Source organism: Ambystoma mexicanum, chromosome 4p, assembly GCF_040938575.1.
Source record: "Ambystoma mexicanum isolate Mex_15411 chromosome 4p, UKY_AmexF1_1, whole genome shotgun sequence".
NCBI classification, from domain to species: domain Eukaryota; kingdom Metazoa; phylum Chordata; class Amphibia; order Caudata; family Ambystomatidae; genus Ambystoma; species Ambystoma mexicanum.
This window is the reverse complement of record NC_090927.1, coordinates 816,217,861-816,234,646: the sequence shown is the minus strand read 5'-3', so window position 1 is coordinate 816,234,646 and position 16,786 is coordinate 816,217,861. Positions and strand designations below refer to the sequence as shown.

The window sequence follows — 16,786 nt, the reverse complement described above, 5'->3', positions numbered from 1 at the left end:
GGAGTGCTGTGCTATATGTGGTGGCTTTTGCCACCATGGCAGGTACTGGCCCTTATGTCCCCCTGCCCCCGCTTATTTGCCTGCGCCTTCTAACTCCATAGTGGGTTCCCCCCTATTCCGCAGCGCTCTAGGTGGTGCTTTTAGCACTGTACATCAGTTGAAACTATTACCAAAAGTGAAGGCAGGCGATGGCTGTGAGGAGGAACACACAGACTGTGGGTGTTGATGGATCTCTACTCATCCACTGACCACTCATAGTCATGCGAGTCCCTAGGCAGGGCTCAACAACCTGCCTCTCTCCAGATGTTTTGCACCATTATTCCTATGATCCCAAACCATTGACTATGCTGGTTGGGGCTACTCCAAAATATCTGGAGATACAAGGGTTGCAGACCCCTGCCCTATGGCCATTCCAACTCACTATCTACCCCTCTTCATGGAAACTCCCCTCACTGCAGGATAATAATACATTTGTTACATAGCGCTACACACCCATAGGTCTCATAGTGCTGAAGTAACAGAAGACATTATTATCCCAGAGTGGTACTCAATTTATCAACCTCGGAAGGATGAAAGGCTGAGTTGACCCTGCCGGGATTCAAACCTGCCACAGCAGGCTGCACACAGATAGACGGGGCGAGTGTCTAGCTCACTGTGCTATCTAACCAGATCGGTTTGAGATAGCTCTGTGCTTTGTCACTGCTAGTTTCAGTTACGTTCGTTTATGCCTGAAATCCACTCTCAATCGTTTCTTACCCAGTGCGATTCCATAAAGTACATGGGTTGTCCTCACACAAAGATACCTGCGCCACACAAATGTGCTTAACATGAAATTTCAATTTATTGATTAGGTATTCACATTATTTCAATATCTTTTGCCCTCTAAGATGACACGTGTTTCGACACTGCATGTGCCTTTTACAAATCAAGGCTAGTATAATACTGAACAAACATTAAAGACACCCACAGGTGTAGTGCACAAATCAATGGTCAGTCATAGACCCATTCCAAAAATAAGAACATATCATAATTGGTCAGTTCAAAACATGACAATTCATTCAATTAGTTTGCATTGCATCAAAGTAAATGCCAAATAAAAACAGGAGGGGTAAAGGGGGGAGGAAGGCAAGGAAGGTTGTAGAGATACGGAGAAAAATATACAGGCAAAAAAAGTCAGTTTCCACATATGGTTTGTAATGCGATTTAAATGACATCGATCCCATAGAACTATCAAATACTAATTTTGAGTTGGTTATATCCCATTAGCCTAATATTTGACAATGTTCCCTTAGGTCGTACTTATTCTAGTAAATGATGTATATGGTATGCCCTCATGATTAATTATTGGTTTATGGCTACTTGCCATTATGATGCGACATTTTTATCATGTGGCAGGGCATTGAACCTCTGAATAGTATAATCATTATCCTTACCTACTGTAAAATAGCATACGTTATCGGTTCATTGGAAGTGGTCATCATATGGGATAAATCCCTTCTGTAAAGGAATGGATTCATTTAGGTCCATATTAAAATCTGAATGCATCAGTCACAATCATGTTACCCCAAAATGAATTATTATTAGTGCTCCATTAAAAAAGAAATTCCGTCCACATCAACTTATTGTCATTAAGTGCTTGGTGATGGAAGATGCCTGATTTACAATTGTAATAGTGCCCGTTAGTAGTATTGTACAACTCATTAAAAAAGGGCTCTATTCAAATTGGTTTGTAGTCAAAAAAGCTGCAAAGTATGTGCCGATTCATGCATGTTTAGGTGATTTCCTTCCGTTACGGTTTCCCCGTTAGTATGAAATAATTTGATTGTACTCATACATTAAAGCATAATTTGTTCAAAAATTGGACTGTGCCATCCATACATTACTGCATTGTGAACGGCTCACGATGGGTATATCATCCCAATTAACATTATTTAATTGCAAACTCACTCGCCAAGGGCTTACCGCAAAATGTCGGGCTCCGTCTCTCAGCGTCGGCTTTCCAAAATCACTGGGTCCATGCTGTGTGTGTATCCTAACTATAGTAACGGTTATAGTCCTATTACAGTGTTCATGGCCCTGCACAACTCCCTTGCCGTGAGCGCCATCTTTTGGGCTGACATTACTCAATTACATGTAATGCCGCCCAAACTCCCCCACTTAGTGTGGTGTTGGTGAAATACAGACTGCAAGCTGATATGAACGGGTAATTAATTTGAAACGTGGCAGGAATGAATGTGTGTTTGTAATACTGAAAAATTACGTATTTATAAAAAATAAAAAAAACAAATTACATCTCCATGTAAAATGTGGCACATCCTAAATACATTTAATAAATGACATAATGCCGTGTGAACAAAAATAGAGCTGATGCATGCATCTCACTGATGCCCATAATAGGTCTGTCACTCTGGATGTGTTCTTAGTATTAAGAAAATGTAGCAGTGAAGGATAGAATTATATTCGCTCTTGCCAGCTAAACAACTGCTTGTGTGTTGCTAATTACCTCAAATGAACCCGTCAATGGCTGGAGGAGTTGACAGTGTGGTGAAACTCATAAGTACACATTTCTTGATTGTCACAAAATATCCGTACTATATTATACATTGTCCAAAGATTTTTCAAAGTTCTGTATGCATAGGGTTTATGGTGTCACTGATTGAGTTAGACAATAGTTAAAGGAAGCGTGTCATTTCATTGTCTTTATTGAGTCCAAAATCAATTGAACGAAATTGACCAATTAGTCGTGCTTCAGCTTGTCGGAGCAACATTTTTTATTGCCCCCTCTTCTTCCCAATGTTATTTTCCTCAAGCCAATAAATTGGAGGTTGTGTTTCTCTTCAAGTTGGTGGTGTGTTTACCAAGGTTGAGCAAGAGGCAAGGATACATCCTGGCTGCCAATTCCTGAAAAATGTTCACAAATTCCTGTTCTCAATTCCCTTATAGTGCTGCCAATAAAAATGCGTTGGCATGTATAAATAATCGCATATACAACATACTTGGTTCTGCAATTAATGTACTTTGTGATTTTCAATGAGATGCCACGTGCGTCAGTAAATACTTGTGTGTTGGGATGTGTAAATTTGCATATACCACAAGTTCCACATTTTCTAAAGCCTGTTAGCATTGTTGTGAGCCATGTTTGTGTATTTTCTGTTCCTGATGATGGGAACAAAGACGGACTCAGTGTCACTTTCAAGGTTTTTGCTTTCCTGTAGATGATTTTTGGTTTGTCATCAATAAAAGGTTGAAGATGTTGATCCAATTTGAGCAAATGCCAGTTTTTTTAAAGAACTTTGTAAATTTTGTACGTTTTTTGTCGCAGAATGTAATAATGTACCATACCATTTCTGTGTCTTCTTACGATTTTCCTCTGTTGGTAATCAATGTTTGTTCCCTCAGTATTTTCTGGGCTTTATTGTGTGCTTGTTTAATACATTTAGTATTGTATCCTCTTTGTCTAAACCTGCTTGTAAGCAAATGGCATTCACGTTGAAATGTTTCGCTATTGGCACAGTTTCTCCTAACCCTTATAAATTCTGCTTTTGGTATGTTGTTTTTGACTGTGTTTTGATGGCAACTAGATGCACAAAACGTGGAGTTAGCTTCTGTTGATTTGCAAAATGTTTTGGTCATCATATGGTCTCCTTCAACATATATTGTAAGATCCAAAAAGTCGATAGAAGTGTCATTGGCGATGCCTGTGAATGCCTTGGTCGTTAGAGTTAATTTTTTCTTGAAAGTTCAGAAGATCTTGGTGAGTTCCGTCCCAAATAAACAACACACCGTCAATAAATCTGACCCATAGTACAACATGTTCCTGATAAGAGTTCATCTTGGTAGATCCTTGTTTCCTCAAACATGTCCATAAACAAGTTTGCCAAAGCAGGGGCATATTTCACCCCCATTGCAACACCCCTTTTTGTTGGTAGTGGGTATTATCAAATAGAAAGATGTTCTATTCCAAACTTGCAGTCAACATTTCTTTTATCATTGATATGTACTGATAATGTGAAGCCGATTCATCCTTGAAAGTGTAATCCAATGTTTGGACGGCTGAATCATATTTGATTGAAGTATAGAGCGCTTGAACGTCCCATGTTACCAATTTGTAGTTGGTTTCCAATGTATTTTTTCAAGAGTCTGAATTAAATGTGTTGAGTCTCTGATGAATGCTTTAGTTTTGGGCACCCTAGGGTGAAGAACATTGTCGATGAATTTGCATATTCGCTCAGTTAGCCAACCTATCCCACTTACAATGGGTCTTCCTTCCGGAATCTTGTCGAAAGGTTTATGCACTTTTGACAAAAAATAGTTGATAGGTACTGTGGGATGTCAGACTGTTAAAAATGCTTTCTCCTCTGCAGTTATTAGATCTTTGTGTATGTCTATGACGGACCATTGATTTGTGCACAACACCTGTGGGTGTCTTTAATGTTTGTTCAGTACTATACTAGCCCTGATTTGAAAAAGACACTTGCAGTGTCGAAACACGTGTCATCTTAGAGGGCAAAAGACATTGAAATAATGGGAATACTTAATCAAATAGAAATTTCATGTCAAGAACATTTGTGTGGCGCAGGTATCTTTGTGTGAGGACAACCCATGTGCTTTGTTTCAATGCAAGAGGTTGGGGATTGACCTCTCTTCTGTCCTTACATATCTACGACACTGGAGAAATCCTAATTATCTAGGGCGCAGAGTCTAGTCACGCTGGCACACCAAACAACCCCACCCTCAATTTCAGTGCGATTCCATACCAATCCTACTGTGAAAAATGGCAATGCAGAGGGGGAAAAAAATGAAGTGTCGATAATGACTATATAATCTACTGGTACCCATCCACTTACTCAAAACTCAAAAACTGTGATCCGATTCCAAGGTCACCACAGTGTAGGTGGACTAGATCCAAAGGGCAGTAACGGCAGATAATGTTTTGTTCGTTGCAATTTTGCAATTGCACGCTACCTTTCTTGTAATGTTCTTACTGGTTGCGCTTTCAGAATAGAAGAAAAGCAACGTATGGAATCACAGTCGGTAAGCAGCAGATCTAGGACATAATACACACAGGAATTACCAGGATCATACCATAATCAACATTTTACAATATAAAACCGTACAAATTGTGTCGATTCTTTTAATAAAAATATATAACAAGGCTACTTTACAGCTTTGAGTACAAAAAGTATTTTGTCATGTGTTAAATATTTTCAGGCGTCAAAACTGAATGCTTGAATATGTGGATTCCTTGTGGCCATGAGATGCCACCTAACAGCCACCCCATGTCAGACGCGCCACGTGATCAGTCTTCTGCTTGGTAGCCTTCACAAAGCCCAAGAGCTCCATCTCCGACACAGCTCTGATGAACCGTGCGCTAGGGGAGAAATTGGTCAAGGAAAAACAGCAGGCAGCAAAGGACACATTACACTTATGCTTGAGGATATTAAGCAACTGTATACACTTTTCAGAAAATATGCAAAATGCTTTTCAACAAGACAGGGAAGATCTGAATGGATGTGTCTGGTTCCTTTTGGAGCCTTCCCAGCAAAAACATTCTATGCCGGGCCTCAAAAAGGGCTGTGGGCCGTTACCAGCAATATACACCTCACCCCCTAACCCCCGGACAAGGGGGCAATTGTTAGTCGCACCTCGGTGTGACTTTTTAAAAAAGGTCTCCTGGGAGAACCGGGCTCAAGGTATATTTTGCTAGCCAAATCTCCCATGAAAACAAAAAAAACAAGATCGCCCCTGCCATAAAAAATAGAAAAGAAACTGCCTTTTTCCATTTTCATGGTGGCCGCCGAGGATGGGAGAGCACATCGGTTCAGCAGGTAAGTGGAGAGGGAGGGTTGGGGAATATTGCGGGATGTCTTGGGGAGTGGGGGACTGGAGAGACACATGGTGGGGTTCCCCGTTGCCTCCCCACAATCAAGATGGCAGCACCGGGGGGAGGGGAGAGCCTCGGGTGGCTGTAGAAACATGGGTGGTACACTGTGTTCTCACCCATGTTTCCAGCCACCTGATTGGCCGAGTGCTCTTCTCTGGGTGCAAATTAAAAATATTTTATGATTCTGGGGAAATCACTTCATCTCCGTGTACCTCAAGCTTGTAGATGCAGAATGTGTGAATGACACATGAATATGGAAATACAATTACAAACTGTTCAGTCTCCTAGGTTTCGAATTACATGTTCCCAATCCCGCCCCATCATATCCTGGTTTCTATAATCTCGTCTCAGCTGAACACGCTGTTACATGTACAGGAACTCATGTTCTAGAAGCTCCAGCAAAAACAGGTGTTCTCTGTAAGGCACGCCACTGCTCCTTGGAGCTAGGTTCACGCTTTAACTAAACTAGTGAAAAGGCATATTTGAAGAGCTAGTACCATGTGGAAAGAAAATAGCATCTAACTACCTGTTTTAACGTAGAATGCCTGTCCACGTATGATATTTGCAATGCTACTGGAGAAACGTAGATGCTTATTGCTTTGCTAAGTACTTGCCTTCATGTCTTCCAATTTTGCAACAATGGGGCAGGCAGCACCAATGCGTGAATATATTGTATACACCTAGCAGCACAAGGTGTGCTGGAAGCTGGATCCTTCACCTGTCCACACAAAGCCTCGACCCTCGAAATCTGGAGCTAGTCAGGATCAGATGCAAGTGGCACTCACTGTCTGTAGAAAGAGGCTGGAAGGCCAGGGTGAGCCATGACAAAGTGGCCTGTGCCAGGTTTATGACATCACCAACCACCACTGCTGCCATTGCAAACACGACTGCACAGGCTCTGCAGATGGAGCTGCTCCAATGTTGCAGAAAACGTCCATGCCATTTGTAGGCGCAATGAGGAGCAGGCCTGCTGTGATGCACTACTTTACCTCCTTGTGAAATACAAGGCATCTTTGGAAGCAATTAACAGAAACACACCGGGCTTACTGTGTCACCACCCATTGGGACCCTGCAAGAGTATTAATCTCCCAGGCAAGGATTACAACAGAAGGTCTGCAAATGCACGAATACTCATTGCTCTGCTCAATTTCAGTTTGTGCCTTAATGGCAATGAAAGCAAGTTCCACATTGCAACAACCTGATTGTGTTGTTTATATACATCTTAATAACATGGGTTTTCAATAAACAGTCAGCACAAATGTATCTATTGTGTGTTGAAAGGTACCTGCAGCATATCTGATGAATTGTTGCATTCTTCTCATTTTTCAATCTGGGTAATCTTGAGTCTGCTACAGAGCTTGGAAGCCTACCATCTGTGCAAGCTTTGCGTACAGTGGTTTGCTAGTACTTTCTTGTGTCAATAGTTTGACAAATGAATACAAAGTACTCATCATTTTTGTTGCATACATTTTGCTATTTTGAGCAATAATATTAAGTGCATTATCAATATTTGGCAAGGTCACCACCTTAAAAACAATAAGTGATATTCTTTCAGATCTATTAGTGCTTCCTCCCACTGAGTCCTCATCTTAGGGATATGTTTTAGTGCCCGCTGCTCTCTGAAACTTTCTACCGTCCGGGGGGTTACATGCAGCTCTGCCCGACTAGTGCACACCCATGTCGCTGGATATGATGTCAGCGGCAGTATGTATGGAGCCACTGAGGCCCCATGCCCTTAGTTCCCTATTTCCCCCTACCACTTGGCAGCTGAGTGACTGCTGATACGAACAGCATTTCAAAGGTAAGACGAATGTACTGAGAGTGAAAAATCTCTCCACCGTCCCCTACAGAGGGATTACATTCTTGTTTTCACCCCAAAAGGTTAGTGGCAAGCCCCGTGAAGATATGGGAAGCAGCCTAATTGAATGCTAAGGGTGAAGGATCTCACGCATATTACTGTTGGAAGGGATGCGTATTGGAGGATTCTAGCCAGTAAGCCCAACTCAAGGCACGGCGTAGTTATGCAGCCTTTTTTGCAATTGTAAACAAAAACAAGGGCATTTATTTTTCCATAGAGCCAAAAACACAGTGGTGGATAGACACATGGTATTCCAACTCGGCCACAGGGGAGTAGCGTGGCGCCCCACAGACGGCGTGCGAATTAAAGCAAGCACAACACTGTGAGAACCCCATATAGAGAGTTCGTAGTTGGTAAGCACTTACTGGGTATTGTGCACTCCATTGTTCGACCATTGACTTAAATCTTGGATGAAAGACATGGATATGGTTTTCTTTTATGTAGAGTCAATCTTGGAATAGTGAAGACAACAGAACTAGAATAACGAGAACCGTGCAGTTCCTGACAAGGGTCTGAGCGATGACAGAGGTATTTCCTAATAAGAATACAATACTAAAGGGAAATACACATTGGCAGCACGATGTGCACACTTTAAAGACTTGAATTGAATCACTTTAGACGTTTAGAGATGAACAATTTTGAGACGATGTGTGATTGTGGGTAGTAATGGGACCACGAATGAGTAAATCCTTCTATTTAAATTGTAGATAGAGACGAAGTTGAAACAGATGTTATGAAAGATTTGTTATGCTTAAAGTCAAAGTAACCATGTTTTTAAGACCAAATGTTTGTCTGTTTGTTTTGTAGAAATATGGCAACTAGCACGTGATGACATACGTGAAAACCAGAATATGTAACAAAGATTAAGTGCCCTGAAGACAGCACCAACAGGATTTGCAATGTGGATTGATTTCTGTGTTTATTCTCTAGTTTGAGATTCATGTTTGTTCTAGAAACACATTCTGTAAGTGTTGGCACAGCCTCTTGCCCATATGAATTAAGAAGGGCAGTATTAATGACAGTGGTGGTCAAGATATAGACATACTCCATGGTTAGGCATAGAAAGGGTTTGAAGTGTTAGCTTCTCTGCAATATATGTGAAATGTATAGACATAGATGTGATTTTTAGAATTACTTCTGTTCACGATGTTGATTTTATAGAAATATATTGTAATGTGTAATGTGTTCCGATTAAAATATGTATATCTTTGATAACCACATGGTTATTTGCCCCTTTTTTGGTTAGGGGGTGAACATGACTAAGTTCATATGCATCCAAATCACTCACTCATAGCAGAAAAGAAAGGAAGCTGGTTTGTGGGACATTGCAGATTTTGAGCTGAGTGACTGCAGCAAGAGGAGAACAAGCTATCCAACATGACATTCCTGGGAGATGAGTTATCTGTCCTTCCAATGGTTTCTGTTGGGTCTTGGGTTTGGTAAAATACATGGATGAGATGTCCGATGTCTTTTTTGTCCTGGTGATCCCACCCATGCATGCTATTAGAATGTTCGTGTCTGTCAGTGAATGACAGCCTAGAGAATGTTGGATGAGTGATGATGCATGGAAGGATACATGAAGGTCAGTTGGGTCTGAGCTGCGTATGACCGAGAAGGGACTAGTGGCTGCAGTCGTGTGCTCTCTACAATTCTATTAACTATGTGGTCAATAAAGCTACACGTTTTCTAAGTGTGTTTTCTAAGTGCGTTTTCCAAGTGCCTGGACCTGCATCATCATCTGTGCCTTCAGTGGAGGAGGATAGCGAGAAACCACCACCAAGAGCAGAAAGGTGTAGTGTCCCAGGTAGCCAGAGTGTGATAACCAGACCAGGATTCCAGGCAGTAATGTTTGGCAAATGTGTGCCACAGAAGCCTACGCAGTAGCCCGACGGCTGTCCAAAACCAGGGACCCACTCTGCAAATCAGAAGTGGCTGCGAAGCCTCTGGTAGGGTGGGCCCTAAGCCCACCAGGCACCTCCTTCCCAGCTAGATCATAGCACTCTGAAGTGCAAAGGACAATCATCTAGACAAGGTATGTTTGGTAACAGTCCTGCTTGCACAAAGCCGCCATCAGAAATTATAACAAAATATATACCCAAACCCTGCAAAGAATTTATAAAAGTGGGAATTGCAGAAAATGAGCTCTGCTCAGGTTCCTCTTAAAGAACGAAATAGCATCCAAGTACATTCACAGTTTCAATCGTTAGGCGCAGCCGGGCAACAGAGAGCAGAAAATTCCGAACTGCAGTGGTCAGACAAGTCAAAGATGCCATTCCCCTGTCTCTGCAGCAATGCGAATACATATGCCACCTGCAGGCATAGAAGGACTTGGTGGCAGGCCTACTGGAAGAAAAGAGCATGTCCAGGACACCATCTGACATGCCCCACTCCTTACACTTTAGCCTCTCATCAGGCAAAGAAAGGTTGAGACTACCAAGACTCGTATGGAGGATCTGGCAGCCTGGGCAGAAGATCTGATCCCACCTCTCCAAAACGCACAAATATCAAGTTCTCCCCGACATTCCAAAAAATTTGTGACCATGGTGGACCCGTACATTTGCAGTATCCGGACAACCAATGTAAAGACAGAAATCGGCAGAAACACAGAGTAGACAGAAGTTTCACTCAACAATCAATAATTGACCTAGAGACTCGCAGAGTAGAAACTCCCTGTAGCAGAAACTCCCTGGAACAGAACACATCACACTTCATGTTGACAATGGAGGCCCACAGTTCTACCTGAGGATTCCCTTCCCACAAAGGTCAAAGACCTCTTCCAAAATGTCCTGGATAGCTCCCATTCAGGGGAGGCTGACATCTGCCTGCTCAAGGCATCTGCAATCATAAGCTCGTGATTCCAGCGAGATGGGCAGCCAACAGAGAAGTTTTTCTCCAGAGCCCATAACCACAGGCACTTTGCTTTCTTGGAAAAAGGGACAGATCCCATAACCCCTTGCTTTTTGAGGTAATGCATGGCCATCATGTAATCCTTCAGGATCAGGACGCACTTGCCCCACACCAAAGGAAGTAATGCCACCAGGGCCAGCCTTTTGGCCCGCAGTTGCAGCCAACTGAGGTTTTCCTTTGTCTCGTCCAGGTGAGCACCCCAGACCTTCAGCGATGGGCTCATTACCACTATTAGTTTAGCCAAAGTTTCCATAGAGGTTCCTCAGTCAGCAAATTGTCTCACTGAGTCCAACGCAGGAGGCCCTGTGACACACTGATGTGCAACAGGCCAGTCATATTACCCAAAATCGGTGTTGACAACAAAGCAGCCACTGGAGCAACCTCAGGCACCATGAAGATGCTGGATTCCATGAGATCCAGAAGAGAAGATGGGGCCTAACTCTGGGATTGATAGAAATAGACCATTGGCAACAATTTTGACAACTTATTCATGAAGGGAGGGGGAAGAGGGGATGGAGAAAGTCCCTGACCGAGCAGATATACAGAACCACGCCTATCAACTAAAACGATCAGGATGGGATGACAAGGATCTTCTTGAAGATCAGGGAGAAAAAGCTATCTAGCAGATGACAGATGCTTCAGATCTGGTGTGCAAGCTCGTTCAGGAAGGGAAATACATGAACCTTATCCCTCCCGAGATATGCTGCCACTACTGATAGCTGCTTGGCGAAGACTCTTGAGCAGAGGTAAGACAGAAGGGAAGCATCCTGAATGGATACTGGGCAAATCTGCACATGGAGATAGGTATCCTGGGAGACCAGAAACACCAGCCAGCCCTGTACTTCGAGGGTCGGAATCATCTGAGAGGAGACCATTCTTTAACTTGTGCTTGCACAGGTACAAGTTCAGTCGCCTCAGATTCAAAATGGGGTTCAGCCCCCCCCCCCATCCTCTGTCAGAACTATAAAATAATGAGTGTAACAGCTTCTATACAACTCTACAAAAGAGGCACCAGCTATAAAGCTTGATTGCACTTTTTGCAAGAAGTTATCCCATCTCCTCCAGTAGCAGGGAATCTGGACTGGGGGAAGGGCCAGATGGAGGACAGCCAGGTCAATCCTTGAAGGGTAGACAATAATAACAATGCAAGACGACCTGTAAGGCCCAGGTGAAGGAAGTAGTCCAGGGATAACCTCCTACCCCCTCTCACAGAAAATTGGTGGGAAAAGGTCAATTCAGGTTTTTTTCTGGCCAAGGGTCCAAGAGGGGAATGTTGCCATGCTAACACAATGTAGTATGCTGCTTGCATTGAGTGCACAGATGGAAGCATTAGAATGTTACCTAGTGATGAATGTTTGTTTTGGTGGTTTGATGTGAGTTCCTGTTCAGCGCTTCTTGTTGGTGTGTGTGTGTCTGTTATAAAGAGAGAGGATGTGCAGTATGCTGCTTGTATTGGTGCACAGATGCAAGTATGAGAATGTAGCCTAGTGACTGGAACCTACACTACACCAAGGTTCCAGTGGAGTCAGTTAGGACACACAGGATGGGAGAGAGACCAGTGAAGATGTTTATACCTTGTGCTCCTACCCTCTTCCTATAACCTACCCTGTAACAAATAAACCAACTTCAATGTGTAGCTACCTGCCTCCTGTCTGGTCCCTGCGTACTTAAAGAACCCTAAATGCTACACACAAACACTGCTGGGCTTGCCAAAATGTGCCTGGCCCATGCTGCGATGGACCAAGGAGCAAACGTTCTGAGGAAATAACCGGCAGGGAATGCAAGCGGGTTGCTTCGGAACTGCCAACACAAGTGGCTTGGCCGGGGCTTTGGAGGCTTTACATTTCTCCAGAGACTCATCTGCATTTGCCCTGAAAAAAATGGATGTATTTCAAAGGGCATTATCCAGGAGTTTAGCCTTGATGTCAGGGGCAAAAACTGACGTTCACATCCAGGAAGGTCTGCGAATAACAGAGCCCATGCAAATGGCTTTTGCCACAGTCTGCTGTGTTCCAGATAGACTGCAGGATCTGATGGGCCCCTCTTTCCCATCACTGACCAGGGAAATAAAACCCACTATAAAACTGGGCATGGGGAGATTCTCTGCTGCCTAAAAATATATTCCACGAACAATGTAGGTCACTGACCAGGGTGCAGGTGTGGCATTCACATCCCTCCAGGTCAAGCTTCCGAAAGCAAACAGCTTGAGACTAGAGGGGGAAAAGATGGGAAGTTGGCAGACAGAGTTCACTATAGAAGCCTGAATCAACAGACATTCTAGTGCAGGGTGCATGGATAAGAAGCCTAGATCCATGGGGACAGGACAATGCTTCTTCACGAAGTCTAGGTCCAGAGCCAGTGTAGCGGTAGGTCTCATCCATGCAGCCATAAGTGGGGCATCAACCATAGGATTAAATGGCAGAAGGGTATCTTTTGGGCAACCGGTACTGGATGTGAATAAGATTAAAACTGGTCAACCAGCTTCATTGACACTGTGAGGCCTGGCTCTATGTGTAAACTCTGCTGATTGAAGGCTGCATACAAAAAAAAGTAATGTTTATTAGGGCGATTTGGTGCAGTCTTCAACAGGTGTGAAAATGGGCAATACGGGGGTGGTTATCCCCCACCCACCTTCCATCTATGCCCTCCCGCATTGCCGGGATTTACTTTTGCAACCAACCGTATGCGGTGAGACCTAAGGTGTCAATGACCGTAGCAATTATTTGCTGAAAGGATGCATGCAGCTTGCCATAGGCCTGCATGAAATCCAATTCAGAGAAAGTGTCGAGACAACGGTCATCCCGAACATCAGGAGCCAGATGTTAGGGAGAATTTTCATTTTAGTGCTAAATTCCTCCCACCTTAGAGACCCCCAGCTCTTTTGCTGGACTTTAGGACTTTTTAATTTTAACTATGTTTTTGGAGTCTGACAAACTCCATAGGCATCTACCTTTTGTATTGTGACACACAGCACCTTCAGTTCAGTGTCACAGAGTCGTCCTTTGGATTTATCCTAAGATTTAAATACCTTCTCTTGGGTGAACTACTGTTCACAAAAGTAGTAAAGTGAAATTGACTTTACTTACCTTTTTCCTATGTAGGTCCAGCACACCCCATTTTATGCTGGGGGGGGGGGTTACTTAGTAGGCCCTTTTCCTACTTACTCATGTAACATTGTTTGTTACCCTCACTACTTTTAATGGCTGGTGGCAGTGGTTTCATTTTCCTACCATTGTGCTTTTCTACAGCAGGCTGAATCCTCAGCTGCAGTATCGCACCCATGGGCGACCATTGTGTAAAAATGGCCCCAGTCTTTTTTTGCCATTTCTTGTTAGTGAGGTCTTTCTTGAGTTTTACTCGGCGTGCACCAAACCAGGTTTAACCCTTTTGTTCGTTTTGCCTTTGGCAGGCTTCAGTACTGAAACCCGCCTCTGGCTCCAGTGTGCCTGGCAGGGCAGAAAGCGAGGGAGATGCCCAAAACTCCCTGTCCTTAGTCTCCTTGGTTACCCGAATGCACCCAGTGCTGACTGGATGGCTGGTTGTCCTTGCAGGACAGCCACCCTGCTGTGCGAGTGACAGCTAGGCTATGCATGAATGGGAGAAACCTGCATAAAAGGCGAGGCTTCTTGAACTGAAGTCAGAGTCGACCCCTGGACGAAACATCCGATGAAGGAATTGTGAAGAGAAGCTTGCTGCATCCTCCTGGAACGTTCAACTGCCCAGTGAATCCCTGCTGCTGTGCTGAAACAGCTTTTCCAAAATCAACTAGAGACACTCCAGAAAGGACAACTTCTGCCCTTGGGTTGGTGGGACCAAGTAACCTCAAGACGAACTTTGCTGGAAGGCCTTCCCCAAGTGGCTGTACTTCTTTGCTGCTGCTGGAACTGAGTGCTAAGGGTCGAGAAATCAGTAGTCGAGTGCAACGTCTTTAAGCCAGACCGAAGCCCCAGGAAGATCCAGAGGACCCTTCCGAAGCAGGACGACCCAAGCTCGAGTCACCTCACCAGAGTGCTGGACTCAAGGAGTGAAGGAAGCCCATAAAGTGTCAGAGATCCGCAGTGGTGCTATTTACTGGTAGCTGAAACCGCAAAGTGCTGCTAAACTGAAAAGAGCCTGTTGCCGCCGTCGAACTTCAAACTGCAGGAGTCCTCCAGACGTCCCTCTTGTTCCTGCGACTGAAACCCAGGAACCCAGGAACTGCAACCAGAACAGAAGCCAGCTGTATCCTCCTCTTCTAACCTAAGGTACTGTGCTGACTAGGGGGTATTTACCTCTTGTCTGTAGCTTGCATCATCTCATTCGAGACTTGCAGTAGCTGCTTTTTGAAGAGGTGATCTCAGCTCTGAATTTCACAAGCCTAACAGCACGTGGCCCAACAGTGATTTTCTACAAACTCTCTAACTTTGTGCAAGACGTTTGTGCTATCTAAGTGCCTCAGATCCATAAACATTGCTCAAATTGACTTTGGCTGTCGAGGTTCCCTGCAGACTCTTCTGAGCCATTGACTTTGATTCTACCTGTCCTTCATAGGTGGTACATTGATTTAACGAAGTATTGCTGGGAAAGGTTTCATTGGGAGATTGAAAAGTGCTCACATGCTCTGAGAACCTGTTCACCTAGTTCCTTCCTTAACATTTTCCTTTTCCAGAACCTCAGAATTTTACTAAGTACAAAAAGTGATACATAAATGCCGGTGTGCAGTTAAAATGTCGAATCAATAATTTCGAATGCATTCATTTTGAGAAAAAAAAAATGTTGAATTTTTTTTGGGGGGGGGTTTGGCTAGTAAAAAAAGGGTTATTAAAAAATAAAACACGGGGTTGGTGGGGGAACCCCCCCATTAAACAAATTTTTTAAAAAAAAAATCTACATTTTTTTCCGACATTATTGATTCGAAATTGATGCATTTGAAATTATTGAATTCGAAAATATCACTATAAACCATAAATGCTAATACTGTCCTAGTAATTGAAGTCACCTCAGGGTGTAGGAAGTGTGTATGAAGCATCTCTAATGAGTATCGACTTGCTTATCTTGATTCTGAGAACGTGTTATGAAGTGTATTTCTATTGTTGCACATTGCCCTTTTTAAAGAATGCTTATTTAAAACTGACAGTTAAATAAATCATTATTTTACTAGAAAATCTTGAGCTTAAGTGTTAATGTATGTGTGGATTTCGATACTACAGCTCTACAGCTCACATTTACCCCTCTTGAGAGAAGTCTGGCTACTCAGTCACTCTACCAACTTGTGTAGTGCAGACCTATACCAATAGGTGGGTTACCCAATACCAAGAGGAAAAGACTGGTGTAGTCTCCCACAGGGTTACTGCATACAATCTTGCCTAGCACTGGTGGCAGGCGGTGAGGATTTTTGTAGAGTGGTTACATTGACTATTTGCTGTACTTGTGCCCAACTAAACCAGCCACAAGGCTAAGCTCCATCAAAATGAGAAGCAATTGTAAAATGCCAATTATGGATAACTTCAATGAGGCAGCCCTGATTATTTTGATAGTAGATCAACTGAAAGATATGTGCAAAGCCAGGGGTCTGCCTGTAAAAGGAAAGAAATGTGAATTAATTGCAAGGTTAAATCACCAAAGTTTGGGTAGTAGGCCTGTAACACGTACTTAACACCTACTATCCAAAGTAACGTGGAAAATGATGAGGAGGATGACAGTTGAGAGTCTAACTCCAATCTGTCAGAGGAGTTAGAGTCGTCTCAGGAAGAGAGACCCTCTTTGCCACAGCCTGCCCCTTTGCCTCAGTGTATTTCCATTGGCACCCCACAAGGTCCAGCATTAAGCCCAGAACATGTTTCTCTTGAGACAATGAGATTAGAGTTGGAGTTCAAAAAGTTGAATGCTCAAGCTGAAGCCAAACATCAAGACATCAAACTCGGAGAAGTTGGAAATGCAACATGAAATAGATAGGAAAAGACGGTCTCTTGAATCTACTTCCCTTCCAGGGTACTCTAGGTCTGCAAGTCCCAAGCGGCCTCGTCTGCCCAAAGAAGCAGTGAGTATGTATGAATCAAAATTTTATGTATTGGATTGGCTGGGTACATTTGAATACACCTACAGTCTTCAAGGACTCAGTGGGAATGATTTAGCTCATGTCTACGCTCCCCATGAAT

The 16,786-nt window shown here is 43.4% G+C and overlaps 1 protein-coding gene across 5 annotated transcripts in view; it reads right to left on the bottom strand.

The window, feature by feature from the left end:
- Nucleotides 1-5,120: 5,120 nt before the first annotated feature.
- ORC3 (origin recognition complex subunit 3) overlaps nucleotides 5,121-16,786 on the bottom strand; it is an 876,882-nt gene continuing 865,216 nt past the window's right edge. For all 5 annotated transcript variants that reach the window (XM_069606386.1, XM_069606387.1, XM_069606390.1 and 2 more), the window contains one exon: nucleotides 5,121-5,371. In XM_069606386.1, the coding sequence (XP_069462487.1) occupies nucleotides 5,266-5,371 (106 nt within the window). In that variant the 3' untranslated portion in view covers nucleotides 5,121-5,265. The remainder of the gene's footprint in view (nucleotides 5,372-16,786) is intronic.